This window comes from Somniosus microcephalus, chromosome 9 (genome assembly GCF_052327205.1).
Source record: "Somniosus microcephalus isolate GS21.2 chromosome 9, FLI_Smic_1.0, whole genome shotgun sequence".
In the NCBI taxonomy this organism is placed as follows: domain Eukaryota; kingdom Metazoa; phylum Chordata; class Chondrichthyes; order Squaliformes; family Somniosidae; genus Somniosus; species Somniosus microcephalus.
In genome coordinates this window covers 35,673,211-35,692,860 of record NC_140995.1, presented here as the reverse complement: position 1 = coordinate 35,692,860, position 19,650 = coordinate 35,673,211, and the positions used below count along the sequence as shown (strand labels likewise).

Sequence of the window (19,650 nt, the reverse complement as noted above, 5' to 3'; positions counted from 1 at the left end):
AGTGTTTTGAGACGTCCGGTGGTTGTGAAAGGCGCTATATAAATGCAAGTCTTTCTTTTCTTTATTTTCACAATCATTTCAACACATTTCACTACACCTCCTCCTCATACTCACATGCTTACCACTTTTGCAACCCTCACTTCAACACACCTCACATCTGACGCATAAAGGTTAAGGGACACAGTGACCTTGACAGCCACAGGCAGTGCTGTCCATGTCAGGGTTTGAGGCTCGCGTTGTGGTCACAGAGGTGATATAGCTCAGTGACAGCCTCCTTTGTGAAGCAAAGGCGCCTGAGGCATTGCTTGTCAGTGAAGTTCATGCAGGAGAAGTGCTCTCTGAATATTCACTGTGGGTGCGGCCTCCTGCGCAGTGCCCTCCTCTCCCTCCCTCTTTTGGCAGCTACTCCTGCTCTCTGCTGTCTTCCTTGCTGCTGCCCCTCCTCCTCCAGCCCCAACAGCAGCCCTACTGGTCCACCCAGGACTGCATTCAAACTGTTTAAAAGGCAGCCAAGAACAGTGCAACACCAGCAAAATCTTTTTCTCAATAGTTAGAATTAAATGTCCAAAGTCAGATGACAGGCCAAAAAATGCCCAGTAGTAAACCAGCAGCCTGAAATAACAAATCAGCTACTAGACCGGTAAGCCTGACATCGGTAGTGGAGAAAATGCTAGAGTCCGTTATAAAAGATGTAATAGCAGAGCACTTGGAAAACAGTGACAGGATCGGACAAAGTCAACATGGATTTACAGAAGGTAAATCATGCTTGACTAATCTACTGGAATGTTTTGAGGATGTAACTGGTAGAATAGATAAGGGAGAACCAGTGGATGTGGTGTATTTGGACTTTCAGAAGGCTTTCGATAAGGTCCCGCATAAGAGATTAGCGTGCAAAGTTAAAGCACATGGGATTGGGGGTAAGGTACTGACTTGGATAGAGAACTGGTTGGCAGACAGGAAGCAAAGAGTTGGAATAAACACGTCTTTTTCCTAGTGGCAGGCAGTGACTCGTGGGGTACCACAGGGATCGGTGCTAGGACCCCAGCTATTCACAATATATATTAATGATCTAGACGAGTGAACTAGATGTAATATCTTCAAGTTTGCAGATGACACAAAGCTGGGTGGGCGTGTGTGCTGTGAGGAGGATGCAGAGAAACTCCAGTATGATTTGGACCGTTTGGGTGATTGGGCGGATGCATGGCAGATGCAGTATAATGTGGATAAATGCGAGGTTTTTGGTGGCAAAAACAGGAAGGCAGATTATTATCTGAACAGCAATAGATTGGGAAAAGGGGAAGTGCAATGAGACCTGGGTGCCCTTGTGCACCAGTCACTGAAGATAAGCATGCAGGTGCAGCAGGCGGTTAAGAAGGCAAATGGTATGTTGGCCTTCATAGCGAGAGGATTCGAGTACAGGAGCAAGGATGTCGTGCTGCGGTTGTACAGGGCCTTGGTGAGACCACACCTTGAGTATTGTGTGCAGTTTTGGTCGCCTTATCTGAGGATGGATGTTCTTGCCATGGAGGGAGTGCAGCGAAGATTCACCAGACTGATACCTGGGATGGCAGGAATGATGTATGAAGAGAGATTGGGTCTGTTAGATCCGTGGTTCAGTGGATAAAGAATTACACGGATGCTGTACATAAACAAACAACAGGTCTTTACTGGAGGAGTGTCATCGCTAGATGGGAGTACAGAGGCATGCGCACAGCTTATATACCGGTGTGGTTACTGCCGGTACTACAGTATATACAGGAGCTGTAAAAAGTAGTTTTGACTTAAAGCACATACACTACAATTCCTCCCTTTTTAGATTAATAATACCCCCTTAATATTCAAATAACAATTACATTTTTACATGTACATTCAATAACAAAAAGTCCATTTATAGATTCAGTCTTTGGGGCGGCTTCCTGACCCTTTCGGGATAGCGCCTTTCCGGAGGTTCTTGTTCTTGGTGCAGAGGCGATTCTGACCCCTTTTCATCGGGTAGTTCATCGGGTTCCACTGCTACTGGGTCTGAAGTAGATGCTACCGGTATGTCGGGTTCATCCCCGGGTACTCGAGACATGGGGTTGACGCCTTCCTGTGACGCGAAGATCTGATCGACGTGTCGTCTCACAATGTTCTCCCCGACATCCACTGTGTACATTAATGGCCCCTGCCTTGTACATATCGTTCCAGGTTGCCACTTCTCTGTTCGATAGTCACGGGCCAAGACTGGTTGCCCTACATTGAAGCTCCTTGTCCGCTTCTCGTTGATGTGCTGGAATTGTTTGTCCTCAACATTTCTTCGCACATTTGGTCTGAGCAAATCCAGACGAGATCTTAACCTTCTGTTAAAGAACATCATGGCCGGGGTCTGGTTGGTAACTGCATGTGTCGCGTTTCGGTAGGCTAATAAGAAATTGTCCATCTTATGCTGTAGTGGAATTTCCTCGTCGCACATGGCCTTTATCGCCTTCTTAAAGGTTTGTACGAACCTCTCAGCCAATCCATTGGTGGCTGGATGATACGGGGCGGATGTGTAATGCCTTACCCCATTCCTTTTCATGAATTTTTAGAACTCGTCGGACACAAACTGTGGTCCATTATCAGAGCAGATCTGCTCTGGCAAACCGTTTCTGGCAAATATGGTCCGTAGGACTGCAATCGTTTTCTCTGTAGTGGTTGAAGACATCTTTATCACCTCAGGCCACTTTGAATGAGCATCCACTGCTATTAAGAACATTGAGTCCATGAATGGACCAGCAAAATCAATGTTCACCTGTTGCCATGGAGAGGAGGGCCACTCCCATGGGTGTAGAGGGGCATGTGGTGGTGCATTTTGGACCTTCTGGCACCCTAAGCAGCTCTCAGTTAGGTCTTCAATTTGTTGATCGATTTCCGGCCACCACACAAGCCCTAGCAAGGCTTTTCATTTTCACTCCCCCCAGATGACCTTCATGTAGCTGCTTTAGCACTCTCTCCCTTAACTTGGGTGGAATCACCACTCTGGATCCACACATCACTGTCCCCTGGCATACTGACAGCTGTTCTCTTCTGGATGAGAATGCTGGCAACAGTGAGTCGCCATGTGTTGGCCATCCCCTCACCGTCAATTCATATACCCGTGACAGCGTCGGATCATTGCGGGTCTCCTTCTCTATATCTGCGTTTGTTACTGGCAATCGTTCAATTATCGACGAATAAAATATCTCGATAGGGTCCACTGCTGGTGCTTCCTCCACCGTAGGCAGTGGCAGGCGCGATAGCCCATCAGCGTTCCCATGCTGTTTCGTGCCTTTATATTCTATTTCATATTGATTCACCCCTAGAAACAGGGACCATCTTTGTAACCGCTGTGCAGTCATTACTGGCACGCCCTTCTTAGGATTAAAGATGGAGACAAGTGGTTGGTGGTCAGTCAGCAAGGTGAACTTCTGCCCATGCAGATAATGGTTGAATTTTTTTACTCCCCATACTAGGCTGAGGGCCTCCCGGTCAATCTGGGCATAATTGCGCTCGGCTGAGGTTAGTGACCGAGACGCAAAGGCCACTGGCCTCTCCAATCCGTCTGGGAATTTGTGCGACAGCACCGCTCCAATGCCGTAGGGCGATGCATCACATGCCAAACGAATTGGTAGTGCTGGATTGAAATGGGCCAACACCTCTTTTGATGTGATCAATTCTTTACACTTCTGGAAAGCTCGTCTATGTTCATCATCCCACTTCCATGGTACCCCTGTTTGCAGTAGGGTGTTCAGCGGGTGTAGTATGGTATACAAATTTGGTAAGAACTTGTGGTAATAGTTTACCAGCCCGAGGAATGACCTCAGTTGTGACACATTTTCCAGTGCTGGAGCCTTGACTACTGCCTCAATCTTGTCAGGGGACTTATGTAACCCCTCTTCATCGATGACGTGGCCGCAATACGAGATCTGTTTCTGGAAAAACTTGCACTTGTGGCGATTAGCTCGTAGCCCATATTCCTTTAATCTGGCGAGCACCTTCTCCAAGTTAGCGAGGTGATCACCGTCATTTTCGCCCGTGACCAAGATGTCATCCAAATAACACTGGGTCCCTGGAATCCCTTGCAGGACCTGATCCATCGCCCTTTGCCAGATAGCCGGAGCCGAGGCTACTCCAAACACCAGCCGGTTGTATTGATAGAGACCTTTATGGGTGTTGATCGTAAGGTAATGTTTCGAAGCTTCTTCTACCTCCATTTGCAAGTACGCCTGGGCTAGATCAATTTTGGTGAAGCGTTTACCACCAGATAGCGAGGCGAAAATATCCTCAATTCGTGGAAGCGGATATTGCACCGTGTGAAGGACTGGGTTCACTGTCACCTTAAAATCCCCACAGATGCGGGTCTTCTTTGGTTCCCCAGGCATATTACTCAACGACCTCTTCATTACAGGGATGATGGATGTAGCCCACTCGCTCCAGTCCACTTTGGACAGTACTCCTGAACGTTCCAACCCTTCCAGCACTGCTTCAACCGTTGGTCTGATCGCATAAGGCACTGGTCTGGCCTTCAGAAACTTTGGGCTTGCATTATCCTCTATTTTAATTGTTGCTGTTATTCCTTTTAGTGTTCCTAGTCCCTCCTGGAACACTTCTTTTGCGTCAGTTAGCATTTTTGACAGTCGTCCAGGTGTGACGTCGTCATCCTTTTTGGCCTCCACCTTCAGTGCCTGTATGGAATGCCAATCTAAATGTATCTTCCGGATCCACTCATGTCCTAGCAGTGGTGGTCCTCCATTTGGCAATACATATATATCCATTTTAGGTATTTCCTGACCTTTATATGTCACTTTCACCCTTATTTTTCCTTTGGGGTAGACTTTTTGCCCCGTATATGTCTTCAAGACAATCTCTGTAGCTTTCAAGGGTATGTGTGAAAATAGCCGCTTTTAGTCTCTTTGATTTATGACTGTTAGAGCTGGCCCTGTGTCCAATTCCATTTCCACTTGGACTCCGTCTATCTTGAGTGTAACCCAGATAGTCTGGTGATCCTCTATTTCGGTTACATTATGTAGTTTCAGACAACCCAGCTCCTTGCTTCCGGAGTCTGTGTCACTTTTCTGTTCGTCTGAACCACTGTCCATCACCTGGTGTACCTTTTTGTACATCTCCTGTGGAGATTTCTTACTGTTGGTTTTCTTCCCAGACCTGCAGACTCTTGCTATGTGTCCTGCTTTCCCACACTGTCTGCACACTTGGTCCTTGAACCAACAATCTTTCTGGTCATGTGTTGTTCTGCCGCAGCGATAGCACTTCCCTCTTCCATAGGTCATTTTGTTGGTGCCGTATTCTTGCGGTCTCCGTTGTATCTCTGCAGCGCCCCTTGTGGCTGCTTCGTGTGATACTGCCATACTGAAAGCTTTGTCCAGCGTAAGGTCCTTTTCTGATAGAAGCCGTTTCTGGGTTCCTTCACTTTGTAGCCCACACACAAACTTGTCCCTTAACATGTCTGCTAGTCCCGCTCCAAACTGGCAGTATTTCGATAGCTTGCGCAGTTCCGTTAGGTACTCAGCATTGCTTTCGTCTTTGTGTTGGTTCCTTTTATGGAACTTAAATCGTTCTGCTATCAGCAGCGGTGTGAGGTTTAAGTGGTCCTGTAGGATTTCTACTATGCTTTCAAAATTCTTCTTTACCGGCTTCTCTGGGGTTATTAGATTTCGCAGTAACCCATAAGTTTTTGCACCCATGGAATTTAACAGAACCAGTGCTTTATTAGCATCTGGCACTTCATTCGCCCTGCAGTACACCTCAATACGTTCCACATATGTCGCCCAATCTTCGACTTCATTGTCGAAAGTAGAGATACTGCCACTCTTCGGCATCCTTGGTTGTGCTTTAACTATCACCAATGGCACCTCCCGCGCTTCCCCGTCTTCTCCGCTGGCACAAAATGGCATCTCCCGCGCTTTCCTTCCTTCCCGCGCTCGCCCGTCTTCTCCACTGCGGCTTCGCAAAATGGTGTCTCCCGCGCTCTTCCTTCTTCTCCGCAGCTCAATGGCACCTCCCGCGCTCTCCCTGCTTCTCCGCGGCTCAATGGCATCTCCCGCGCTCTCCCTGCTTCTCCGCGGCTCAATGGCATCTCCCCTTGCCCTGATCCCGCGGACCCTGATCAGCCCGTGATCCCTGGCTGTGCTCTGCGCGTTCTTCTCTTGATATTTGTCGACGCCGCTCAGTCTAGAACCCGACTGTTTCTTACCCTCTCTCTCTCCGGTTTTGCAATATTTTTCCACGACGCCGCTCGGCGATCAACCCCCGGCTGCGCCCTGCTCTCTTCACCCTTTTTCTTACCCCATCGACGCTGCCCGGCTCTCTCTCTCTGCCGTCGGTCGGCTCCAGCCGCCGCTGCTCGGGAAGGGTCTGCTCAAGACCTGTCGTCGGTCTCTTACTGCTCGTTGTGGCTGGGGAACCAAGCCCGGCTCTCCACAGCCTCCCCAGCGAAGTTGGATCTCTGCCTGACTGCTGGGCGGTTACTCGCGGTTGACGCCCGTGTTCCTGGACTCGACTATTTTTTTGTTTTTTTTTTGTTTAATGTTGCAGGTAGATTCACTTCAACACTCGTCGCCATTGTTAGATCCGTGGTTCAGTGGATAAAGAATTACACGGATGCTGTACATAAACAAACAACAGGTCTTTACTGGAGGAGGGTCATCTCTAGACTGGAGTACAGAGGCATGCACACAGCTTATATACCGGTGTGGTTACTGCCGGTACTACAGTATACAGGAGCTATAAAAAGTAGTTCTGACTTAAAGCACATACACTACAGGGTTGATTAGGCTTATATTCGCTAGAGTTTAGAAGAATGAGAGGGGATCTCATTGAAACTTATAAAATTCTAACAGGACTAGACAGACTAGATGCAGGAAGGATGTTCCCGATGGTGGGGGAGTCCAGAACCAGAGGTCACAGTCTAAGGATAAGGGATAAGCCATTTAGGACTGAGATGAGGAGGAATTTCTTCACCCAGAGTGTGGTGAACCTGTGGAATTCTCTACCACAGAAGGCAGTTGAGGCCAATTCATTAAATATATTCAAGAAGGAGTTAGATATGTCTTAAGGCTAAAGGAATCAAGGGATATGGGGAGAAAGCAGGGACAGGGCACTGAATTTGGATGATCAGCCATGATCTCATTGAATGGCGGAGCAGGCTCAAAGGGTCGAATGGCCTACTCCTGCTCCTATCTTCTATGTTTCTTTGTTTCTATGTTAACCTGGAAGTACTGCACAATCCCTTTAAATCATGCTACTGAAGGCCCTCCCTGCCTATTACGACCATGTGTTTGAGGTCATCACATGGCGACTCAGATGTTGGGGCAACCTAATATCACAGAATGGTCCTTCAACAAAGGTAGGACCCTAATTTGAATATTTTAGTCATTGTTTTAAATAGTTTTGTCTCTTTACGCCTACAGAGCAGCTCGGTTCAATATGGCAGACGGCGCACTTCCGGCTCGTAATGAGTGCGCGCTTCCTGGCCACCATATTGGATGCTTATACGCCTGTTTAGCACTTGTAAAATGGGGGACGGGGTGCTTGAATTTCTAGGCCTTGGAGTTTTTAGCAGTTTCTCTTTATACAACATTCTGTGCAATGGAAACTGCATTCAGCTCTCCCCTATCACTCACCGTGACTGAGGAAGCTCAGCAGGAGGTGTAAGGCGGTAGCAAAGCCATACTTTGCAGACCTGCTACTTGACGACAAATGAGGTACAGCTATCTGGGTCTCAGTGAATGCTTTAGGAGACTGAAATTATAACAGAGAGGCAGTGAACCTCTGGATCCTTGATTTGTTGCCTATACATGTATCAAAAGATAACCAATATTTTCTTTAGGAGTCAACACATTCATAACATTCACCGCTGAGCAGCAGAAGCAGTCTGACAGGGCTGTACAATGCTATCACACAGCTTGCTTTCCCTGAGTATGAAGGCTGATTGATTGCACACATTTGATTATTTGGCTCCCTGTTCATAATGCTGTGGCTGACATCAACAGAAAAGGATTCTACTCTTTCGGTGTGCAGCCGGTCTGTGACTGCCAGTACAAAATCACACAGGTCAATGCCCAGTTCCCTGGCAGCACCCATGATACATTTATTTAGCACTAATTATTAGCGCTGGCATTTTTGAAGGGGAAGGTAGAGTGGAAGGATGGTGTCTAGCTGATGACACTGTGTGGCAGTCATGAATGAAATCTGAGTGTTGATACAAGGAGGTCCATTACTGAGCTTACCAATGGCGTCCTGAAGCAACACCAGCTGAGTGAATCATTCAGAGGGCCTATTACTGTACAACCACGTTCCGCACCCACCCCCACCCCGACCTGCCCCACCCTCGGTCTCCAGGAATATTGTTGCGTGTTGCATGCTCTACTTTGTTCTGTAGCGTCCTAAGCATGGAGAAAGAAGAGTAGAATCCAGAAGGTCTGCCAGCCTTGAAGGGAGGCAGTGACAGTGAGGAAGTAGCTCAGGAAATAGTAGTAGAGCCAGGCATAATGCTGCATAGGTGCCAATACTAGGTGCATTTAGCAAAGTGCTTGAGCTGTCCTATTAAGGAATCCTCCTGTCCATGTTTACCAAATATCTCGTGTAATGATCAATAACATGTCATTCTATAGTGGACACTAGGTGGAGCCGTAGAGCTGTGTAGAGCTGTATATAGCTGTATGTATATAAGACTACACTACCCATGAGGCACTAGGCTACCCACAAGGCAACAGTCAAGATGGCAGCCTGCACACAGGAGCACACATGCTGCATCTCTACAGATACTGTATCTAGAGAACGTGTACTGAATAAATGACTAGCTAGAAGCTAGCTGTGTTCATAATAAGAATGTCTAGTTATTAATGAACATAAGATGGTACCAGGATGGTGAAGATCTGCTGAAAATTGTGAAAAGCGACATGGAGAATTTGAAGCCACCAGAGCGTTTGAAACTCACAGGAAACATCGACTACAATTGGCAGACTCTTAAACAACAATTTGAACTCTACATTGCAGCCATCGGATTCGGTACGAAGCCAGACGCAAGGAAGATAGCGTTGCTGCTTACGGTTGCAGGCCCACAGGTGATAGAGGTATTTAATACATTTGTATTTAATCCAGCGGAGAACAGAGACAAATTAGACGATGTGCTAAAGAAATTTGATGCACATTGTTCTCCCAAAAAGAATGAGACCTATGAAAGATACATGTTCTGTTCAAGGACACAGCAGCAAAATGAGACTTTTGATAGCTTTATAACTGATCTGAAACTGAAAGCACAGACATGTAATTTCTCTGAGCTCAAAGCATCCATGATTCGTGACCAGATTGTGTTTGGTATTCATGATAAAAAAGTCAGGGAACGTCTGTTGAGAGAAGCCGAACTAAATTTGGAAAATGCAGTGAAAATATGCCAAGCCAGCGAGCTAGCTCGAAAGCACGCGAAGACTTTCAGTGAAATCAATAATGATGCGATTGTAATGAGTGATAATGCTACTGTCGGTGCTGTGTCCTACAAGGGGAAGAAATGTGGGCAGAACAGAAATGAAAAGCAATCGGAGGATGATATTTTTAATTGTAAACGCTGTGGTTACAAACACCAGTTAAGACAATGCCCAGCGTTTGGAAAAATGTGCACAAAGTGTAATGGAAAGAATCACTTTGCCAAACAATGCTTTTCAAAAGTAAAAACTAAGAAAGGGCAACGAGTTAATGTAATTGAGGACACTGATTTAAGTGAGACATTTTTTGTAGGAATGGTGTCATGTGACAATATCAAAAAGGATACAAAAAATGTGCAGCCCTCAGAAATGGACAATGCTGAACATAAAGTTAATGCAGTAAAAGAGGACAAATGGATGATCCCACTGCAGGTAAATGGAGCATTAGTTACCTTGAAACTAGACACTGGGGCAAAAGCAAACTTAATCAGTATGAGTGACATTAACAATATGAAAGAAAAGCCCAAAATACAGAAAAGGTCAGTACTACTGAAGGACTATAATGGACAAAAAATAGATAGCTTAGGTGTATGCAGACTTAAAGTGAAAGTCAAAGACAAAGTGCATCATCTCATGTTTTCTGTTGTGGCTGAAAGACTTGATTCACTGCTGGGTGACAAAGCTTGTGAGGACTTAGAACTGGTCAAGAGAGTCTACCGTATAAACTGTGCCATAAGCAGACCAGATGACTCGGTGGATTCTGTAGTGAATAATTTCCAGGATGTGTTCAAAGGATTTGGAGTTCTACCATTCACTTACAAGATCCAGCTAAAGGAGGATGCTCAGCCAGTGGTACATGCTCCACGAAGAGTTCCAGCACCCCTGCGTGACCGGCTCAAGAATGAACTGGACAGAATGACCACACTAGGAGTCATCAGGAAAGTCGAAGAGCCAACAGACTGGGTTAACTCCATGGTATGTGTAAAGAAAAAGAACAATGATCTAAGAATATGCATGGATCCAAAGGACTTAAATGCAAACATAAAACGTGAACACTACCAGATTCCCAAGCGAAAAGAAATCACCAGTGAAATGTCAGGTGCCAGATACTTTACAAAGCTCGATGCCTCACAAGGATTTTGGCAACTAAAACTGGATGAAGAGAGCACCAAATACTGTACCTTCAACACACCATTTGGCAGGTATTGTTTCCTCAGAATGCCTTTCGGGGTAATATCTGCATCTGAAATCTTTCATAGAGCGATGGAACACATAATTGAAGGTCTGGAAGGAGTTCGGGTCTATGTTGATGACATTATCATCTGGGGCTCCACACTGAAAGAACACAATGAGAGACTGACTAAAGTGCTACAGAGCATACGCCGGAATGGACTGAAGCTCAACAAAGCCAAGTGTCAGTTTGGCATCCAGGAAGTCACTTTCCTAGGAGATAATCTATCTGGTAAAGGAATAGAGCCAGATATGGAAAAAGTAAATGCCATACTCAAAATGCCCCGACCCACTGACAAAAAAGGAGTGCTACGCATCATGGGGATGATAAACTTCATTGGAAAGTTCATTCCTAACTTGTCAGCCAAGACAGCCTGTCCGCGAGACCTGCTACATAAAACAAATGAGTTCGCATGGACAGAAAGACATGAACAAGAGTGGATAAACCTCAAAACAGTGCTGACAACCACACCTGTACTCACCTTCTTTGACCCAACAAAAAGAATCAAAGTGTCAACAGATGCATCAAAAGATGGCCTAGGTGCGGTCTTGCTACAAGCAGAGGGTGAAGATTGGAAGCCTGTTGCCTATGCCTCCAGGTCTATGACTGATACTGAGTGTCGATACGCCCAGATTGAAAAGGAATGTCTAGGCTTGGTAGTTGAACTAGAAAAGTTTCATGGCTACATATATGGACTTCCCACCTTCACAGTTGAGACAGACCACAGCCCTCTGGTTGCCATCATAAAAAAGAACCTGAATGAGATGTCTCCAAGGATTCAACGCATCATGATGAAGCTGCAAAGATATGACTTTGAACTGATCTACACACCAGGCAAATACATAGTGTTAGCAGATGCACTATCCCGAGCACCCAGAATGAGTCATGTGAGCTCTACTGAAGAAGACGTGGATGTTCATGTGAGTATGGTCACTGCTGCGCTGCCCATGTCAGACACAAAATCAAAGCAAATAGCAGAAGAAACAGTAAAAGATACAGTATTACAAACAGTATTAGAGAACATTCATCATGGTTGGCCAAAATGTTCCTGTCCAAAATATTTTCACAAGGTCAGAATTGAGTGTTGCAAGTGGACTATTACTAAAACAGAACAGAATAGTCATTCCACAGGCTCTATGTCAAGACATGCTCAAAAGGATTCATGAGGGACACCTCGGAATTGAAAAATGCAAAAGGAGGGCAAGAGACACTGTTTATTGGCCTGGCATAAATAAGGACATTGAGAACATGATAGGCAAATGTGAGACATGTCAGAAACACCAAAACAAACAAGCAAAGGAACCAATGATAGTAGCTGACATACCAACAGCACCATGGCAAAAGGTTGGTATGGACCTTTTTCATTTAAATGGTAAAGACTATCTAATAGTGATTGACTACTATTCTAACTATCCTGAGATGGCGCTGCTCTCAAGCACCACAGCAAGCAGTGTCATAATGCATGTGAAATCCATCTTCGCCAGACATGGAATTCCCAGGATTGCCGTTAGCGACAATGGTCCGTGCTTCAACTGTAAGGAGTGGCAACAGTTTGCAGCACATTATGACTTTCAGCACATCACATCCAGTCCTTTGTATGCTCAGTCAAATGGTAAGGCAGAGAAAGGTGTTCAAGTTCTCAAGCAGCTACTGAAGAAAGCGACAGAAAGCAAGTCTGATCCTTATCTCGCACTGCTGAGCTACCGAGCCTTACCTTTAGACTGTATTTCTTCACCTGCTGAACTACTAATGGGTCGCAAGTTGCGCACCATGCTACCCTGCTGTGCAAAAGAACAGCAAAGTGAGGAACTGAGACAGAGACTTCAACTGTTAAAGCTGAAACAGAAATCATACTATGACAAGTCATCCAAAACTCTAAAACCATTGACAAGGGATGATGTTGTCAGGATTGAGGATCCAGATGCATGGAAAGGAAAGCTACAGTTCTTGAGGAAGTAGGACCAAGGTCATACACTGTTACAACTGAGGAAGGACAGATTCTCGGGAGGAACCGCCGTTCTCTCCCAGAAACACAAGAGACTATTCAAGACCAGATTGATGACAATGCCGCAACTGCATCTTGTCATTCACCGCCAGAACAATCTCATGAAGACACATCAGACTTACCCGTGTTGAGAAGATCCACATGTGAAGGGGGGCATGGTGGCATAGTGGTTAGCACTGTTGCCTCACAGCGCCAGGGACCCGGGTTCAAATCTGGCCTCAGGCGATTGTCTGTGTGGAGTTTGCACATTCTCCCTGTGTCTGCGTGGGTTTCCTCCGGGTGCTCCGGTTTCCTCCCACAGTCCAAAGATGTGCGGGTTAGGTTGATTTGGCTATGATAAATTGACCCTTAGTGTTAGGGGATTAAATACGTGGGGTTACGGGGATAGGGTGGGATATGTGTCGGTGCAGGCTCGATGGGCCGAAATGGCCTCTATCTGCACTGTGGGGATTCTGTGTGAAGTAAAAAAGCCTGATAGACTTAATCTTTGAGTACAATGTAAAGCTTTGAAAATGTGTTGACTGTTTTGAAAATGTTTATGTTTATAGAGCACTAACAAAAGTGTTACTGATATTATCTTTATTGTTTTCTTGAAAGTTGATTGATATTGATTTTGTTAAACCTCAAAGAAAGGGGGATGTAATGATCAATAACATGTCATTCTATAGTGGACACTAGGTGGAGCCGTAGAGCTGTGTAGAGCTGTATATAGCTGTATGTATATAAGACTACACTACCCATGAGGCACTAGGCTACCCACAAGGCAACAGTCAAGATGGCAGCCTGCACACAGGAGCACACATGCTGCATCTCTACAGATACTGTACCTAGAGAACGTGTACTGAATAAATGACTAGCTAGAAGCTAGCTGTTCATAATAAGAATGTCTAGTTATTAATGAACATAAGATCTAGCACCAAACACTTTCAGTAACACTCTCCTCAGCATTTCCTTCACTGCCACCAATACCCATATTTTGCTGTGCTGTTGAATCATTCTGGGCAATCATCAAAGACATTCTCAACACACTATACAAATCAAATGCATAAAAAATATTGAGTACATTGTGTGATGTTCAAATAAGGTTTTATCACATTGTTCTGCCTTCATGCTGACGGATTGGGTATAATGTCTAACCTACTACTTCTACATGATTCCCTAGTGGAAGGAGTAAACGTGCAGACTGGCTGCAGGGATTTACTCACACGTTGTGGCTCCACACCTCTTTCAACTATACATTGTGAGAGCCTTCATGTGAATCAGCCGCTTCCAGTACTGCGATTGCTAACTAGGGCTGCCTGCATTCTATCACCTTCCTGTAAGTGCTGCACCAGCTGTTCCTGGGTGAGAGAGGAGGTGGCCATTAGTCCCATGAAGTGTGTTCCTCCTCTTCCTGAGTGTTTACATAAAACCTCCAGAGACATTCCTTATTCTGTGATGCCAAACTCTGCAGGAGCGTTTCTCACTGAACATCTGGTCTTGTTTTCTTCGTACTAGATTTGATTGAGCAGATAAGAAGAAACTGTTTCCACTGGCAGGAGGGTCAATAACCAGAGGACACAGATTTAAAATAATTGGCTAAAGAACCAGGGTGGGGATGAGGAGAATATTTTTTACGCAGCGAGTTAAGATCTGGAATGCGCTGCCTGAAAGGCTGGTGGAAGCAGATTCAATAATAACTTTCAAAATGGAAGTGGATAAATACTTGAAGCTGAAAAAAATTGCAGGGCTATGGGGAAAGAGCAGGGATTAATTGGATCGCTCTTTCAAAAAGCCGGCATGACCCACAGGTGACCGAATGGGCTGAATGGCCTCTTTATGTGCTGTATCATTCGATGATTCTATGATTTATTCATGGTCATTAAAGGCCATCTTGTCCTACAAACAGAAAAAGTAGTATGGAGGCAATAAAAGTAAATCAAGCTGTAACAATAACGTACAGCAAGAGCTAGAGAGACAGAGGTTTAGGGAGGGAATTCCAGAGCTTAGGGCCCAGGCACCAATGATGTAGCAATTAAAATTGGGGATGCGCAAGAGGTCAGAATTGGAGGAGCGCAGAGATCACGGAGGTGAACTCCCCATCTCTTCTTCAAAATAATGCGATGGGATATTTACATCCACCTGAGAGGGCAGATGAGCCTCAGTTTAACGTTGCATGCAAAAGACGGCACCTCTGACATGTTTAACTTTTCTAAGTTAAACATCATTTGCCAGTCATGGGCGCAATCCCCTAACACATCTAAATCTGCCTGTCATAGTCCAGCATCGTCTACAGTCCTGACTCTCGTACATATCCTAGCATCATTTGTAAACTTGAAGATCATTCTTCCAACACCTACATCTAGATCATTAATGAAAATAGCAACGGACTGTAGACGATGCTGGACTGTGACAGGTTAACCTGGCGTACAAGTAGGCTGACTGTGGCGATGTCTGGACCTCTTAAAGGGACACACACATCATTAGGTAAGTTTGAGTGTAAGGTTTTGGATGTTTTTTTAAATTTTATTGAAGTGGTGGCTTGCTGCAATAGATGTGAACATTTTTTAAGTGTGTAAGGTGTGTTGCTGGATGCTTGCAAGGGCTCGGAATGTAAATGAAGGCCTTTGAGAAGACAGAACATGCTGCAAATACTCATCAGGTCACGCAACATCCGTGGAGAGAAAAACAGAGTTCACGTCTCAGGTCGAGATGCTGCCCGACCAGCTGAGTATTTCAAGCACTGTATGTTGTCATTTCACATTTACAGCATTCACTTGCAGAGGAAAGGGGAAGGCACAAAAGAGGAGGAAGCAGCAGAGGAGGAAGCAGAAGGAAGGATGCAACCCAAACAGCCCCTTTGTGGCCGGGATATCTGGGATGGAATCATCCGCCTGCAGTCCCAGTGACCACAACCCCAATTCCCCCTTCAACATTAGTCACACACCTTACCTTCCATCTGTTATTGACCATCACAATGTCCTCTTGGCCACGATGCTGAAATAAAAGCCACTACAAACTTTCCAATCCACCTATATATGTCTAGCCATCCACTGTGACATCAAGAAATCAACTCATCACCCGTTTGTATTCTCTTAGTGACTGTCTTGTGTGTGCCTTTGCCTACTCTACTGATGTCACGCAGTGCTACCCCAGTGGCTGCAACATGGCTGGTGGAAGGCTGCTGATTTTCAGTGGGGGATACTGCAGGTGGCCTTGCAGGGTGGCCTCGAGGAGCTGGTGGCTGGGAGTGTCAAATCAATCTTCTTCTGTTCTTGTTCTTCTTCACTCTCCGCTCCCTGTTCTTGGTCATCCACTAGCTGGGCCGGCTGCATTTCTTGGGTGTGTGAAATGAGGAAGACACAAGGGTGGAGTTGTGGTGATGGGAAGGTGGGAAAGCATCATGTGCATGCCAGAAGGAGGATAATATATGAGGATACGTGCATCTTGTATCCTTACAGTCCCGCCGCTTGCCAGCTAAAGAAGACAAGGAACTTCCATTAAGAGGTAAGGTTAGCCCATCTCTCGTACCAATGTATGAAAGATACCATATCCAATGGTAAAAGGACATGATTAAAAGATCGCTAGAAATATTGATCCTTTAGTTTTTATTTCTCTTCCTGTGGGGAAGTGCGACCTAACATTGTGCAACCACTCACAGTGGCATGGCTGAAATCAGGTCACTGTGTGAAAGGCTGCAGAGCATTACAAGCATTCTTCTGAGTGAGCATGACATTAGTTGGGTGGAATTGTGCTTATCAACAGAAAGGTTAGTGAAGATTCCTGGTTTAGCCCATGAGAAAACGCATCGCATCTGATTTTTCCCACACTGCTTATAACAATTTTTTTTTAAATTCTTGCGACGTGGCTGTCGCTGGCAAGGCTGGCATTTATTGTCCATCTCTAGTTGCCCAGAAAAGATGGTGATACAACTGAATGGTCACTTCAGAGGTCGGTTAAGTGTCAACCAAGTTGGTGTGGGACGTGTGTCACATAGAGGCCAGAATGGGTAAGGGTGACATATTTCCTTCCTCAAAGGACTTTAATGAACCAGTTAATTTTCAGACTTCAATTTGATCTGTCACCATTAATAGTCTACCCTCATGGTTCAATGGTCCTGAGCTATGCAGACCAGGCAGTAGGTTCATTTTGTAGCCTGGGCTGTATTAGCTGCTCTCAATTGGGCGAAGGGAGGAGGCACTACAATGTCCCATGGCTAAGTGGGTGGAAAAAACTCAGCCACTTGACTCTGATCACACCCAGTGATCCCTGCTAGAACGCACGTGTGTGTGGGTGTCCAGTGTGGGTAGGATTGAGCGTTGCTGTGATAGTGCCTACGGCTGAATGCCCTGGCAGCACTCCCTGCTTGGGCTCACAGGTGAAGAATGGGTATTTGGAGCAGGTACTAGTGGGCAGCAGGTGGCTGGAAATCCAACTGAGTCACCACTTTCAGGAGAGGATTGGAGGGGAGAAGCTTTTTTCAAATTTGTGTAAGATTTGGATCACAGGTCACATACAGATTACCCAAAGGGTCTTAGGTGTTGTAAGTCATTTTATTAAGGAGCAACAGTTTAAGTTAAGTACAACACGCAATCAAGATAGACATACGACCGTGACAAGCAGCTGGTATCAGTCCTGATCAGACAGACGGCTGGCGTGTGCGAACAGCTCTTCCCTTCCCTTCACCGTCTGTGCTAAAAGCTCTTTAGATATCCCTTTTTACTCTCTTTTTAGGGGTGAGCCTAGGGTAGATTATCAAAGGTACAATCAACAACCTTTCTAGCACACAAACAGCAGACAGGAAACAAGGTCACCGCCATGGTGCAGAATGTTATAACATCCGCAGGGAACCAAGAACATCCGCAAATTCTAAGCGTCTATCCAGTTATTCTAACAACAGTCTGAAGAGACTTTTTTTGTCTCAAGTTATTTCTTCCAATTCACGATTTCTTACATTTGTATCAATGAAGTCATACATTATACAATTATCGCCATAAAACCCTATACCCACCACTGGGAAGACACCACACAGAACTAATAGCTAATAAAATGAATACATTTTGATGAAATCATGTCCTCTATGAGTCACTCGGTCTGGCTGGTCAATTATTTTATTAGCATATAAGCATAGAGTGATGGACTTGTGTCGCCAATATAATAATAGAAAGTGTGACATCCCCTGCCTGTGTCAGTAAAATGAATCCCAATATGTGGTATAATATCACAGATCAGCAAAATCAAACAACAGAAAATGCTAAGTAATGTTTTCTGTAAATTATACAGGATTGCACTCTGGAGTTTGTGGACACTAATAAATTGCATCAGTTTATGATATCAACTTAAACCTTGTTTTACTCCCTTGTAACACACTGCAGATGGCGTTTTCTCCTTTATATTTTTTTGTTATGAAACATTTACAGAACAAAAACATCACATACATTATGAGCCAATAAGAAATTATTTCACAACAACTTTCTCAGGACATGAAGCAGCTCAAATCCACATCACAACAAGTTCACAATGAAATTCATAGCAACCAAGAGGGCTTGATATAAAAGAGTATGAAATTTGATGGTGAGGAGACACATATTGAGTGTTTCTTCATTTGGTATAAGGAAAGGATTTTTAAAATAACACCTGTGTTGTTCAAATTCATCAAGCAACAGAATAATGCGAGTTGATGCATGATATGCCTGGAGTATCCAGGAATCTCTTGCAGCAGCCGAGTGCCACTCTGAGATAGGAACATAGGAACAGGAGGAGGCCATTTAGACCCTCGAGCCTGTTCCGCCATTCAATGAGATCATGACTGATCTGCGACCTAACTCCATATACCCGCCTTTGCTCCATATCCCTTAATACCTTTGGTTAACAGAAATCTATCAATCTTTGATTTAAAATTAACAATTGATCTAGCATCAATTGTCGTTTGCGGTAAAGAGTTCCAAACTTCTACCAGCCTTTGTGTTTAGAAGTGTTTCCTAATTTCACTCCTGAAAGGTCTGGCTCTAATTTTTAGACAATGCTCCCTTGTCCTAGAATCCCCAACCAGCAGAACTAGTTTCTTTCTATCGACCCTATCTGTTCCCCTTAATATCTTGAAAACTTTGATTAAATCACCCCTTAACCTTCTAAATTCCAGGAATACAACCCTGCTTTGTGTAATCTCTCCTCCTAATTCAACCCTCGGAGTCCAGGTATCAGACTCCATCCAAGGCCAATATATCCCTCCTAAGGTGTGGTGCCCAGAACTGCTCACAGTACTCCAGGTGTGGTCTAACCAGGGTTTTGTACAGCTGCAGCACAACTTCAACCCTTTTATATTCTAGTCCTCTAGATATAAAGGCCAGCAGCCCATTAGCCTTTTTGATTATTTTCTGTACCTGTTCATGACATTTTAATGATCTATGTACCTGGACCCCCCAAATCTCTTCAATAGATTTCACCTCCTCTGTTGGGAGGGTGCACCATGTTGTGTTGCTAACGGCTTGGGTACCACCACCCCACCCCCATCAACAGGATTTAGGATTGGGACACAGCAAAACAAAGCGTCAGGTCGCAGTTTACGAGCAGAAATGGCACTGCCAGAGTTTCTGAGCTTGCCGTCTGTCGCTGAAACAGGACAGAAGAAACATCACAGAGAAAAACAGGGAGAAACCTCAGAGAGAAGGAATCAAAACATGTGAGGAGAGTAAAAAACAGAGAAATGACGAAGGAAAATGGGAAATAGAAAAAGAGAGAGAGATTTAGAGGAGAGAAATAGAGGGGCAAGAGTAGACACTAGCTAGGACCCAGAGAAGGGGGACGAGAGGGGAGAGAAAGCCTCCAAGAGAGAAACAAAAGGGACAGAAATATAAAAGATAAAAAAGTGAAACTTTGTGATGATACAAAACTGAGGCAAAGGGCAGAGCAGACATGGCCTGTAAAATAATTAAAATGTTTGTGATATTTTTCTTGTGCATATGTGAGTGCATAACACAAATATATGGACAGTTTCA

At 44.9% G+C, this 19,650-nt stretch overlaps 1 protein-coding gene across 2 annotated transcripts in view; it reads right to left on the bottom strand.

The window, feature by feature from the left end:
• Positions 1-19,650, bottom strand: part of hcrtr2 (hypocretin (orexin) receptor 2) — an 88,633-nt gene that overhangs the window by 14,579 nt on the left and 54,404 nt on the right. The window contains exon 7 of one of the 2 annotated variants that reach the window (XM_085996517.1): positions 17,201-17,394. The exons of the other annotated variant lie outside the window; for it this stretch is intronic. Coding sequence (XP_085852643.1) covers positions 17,372-17,394 — 23 coding nt within the window. The 3' untranslated portion in view covers positions 17,201-17,371. Of the gene's footprint in view, positions 1-17,200; positions 17,395-19,650 lie in introns of those variants that run through there. 2 annotated transcript variants of the gene reach the window in all.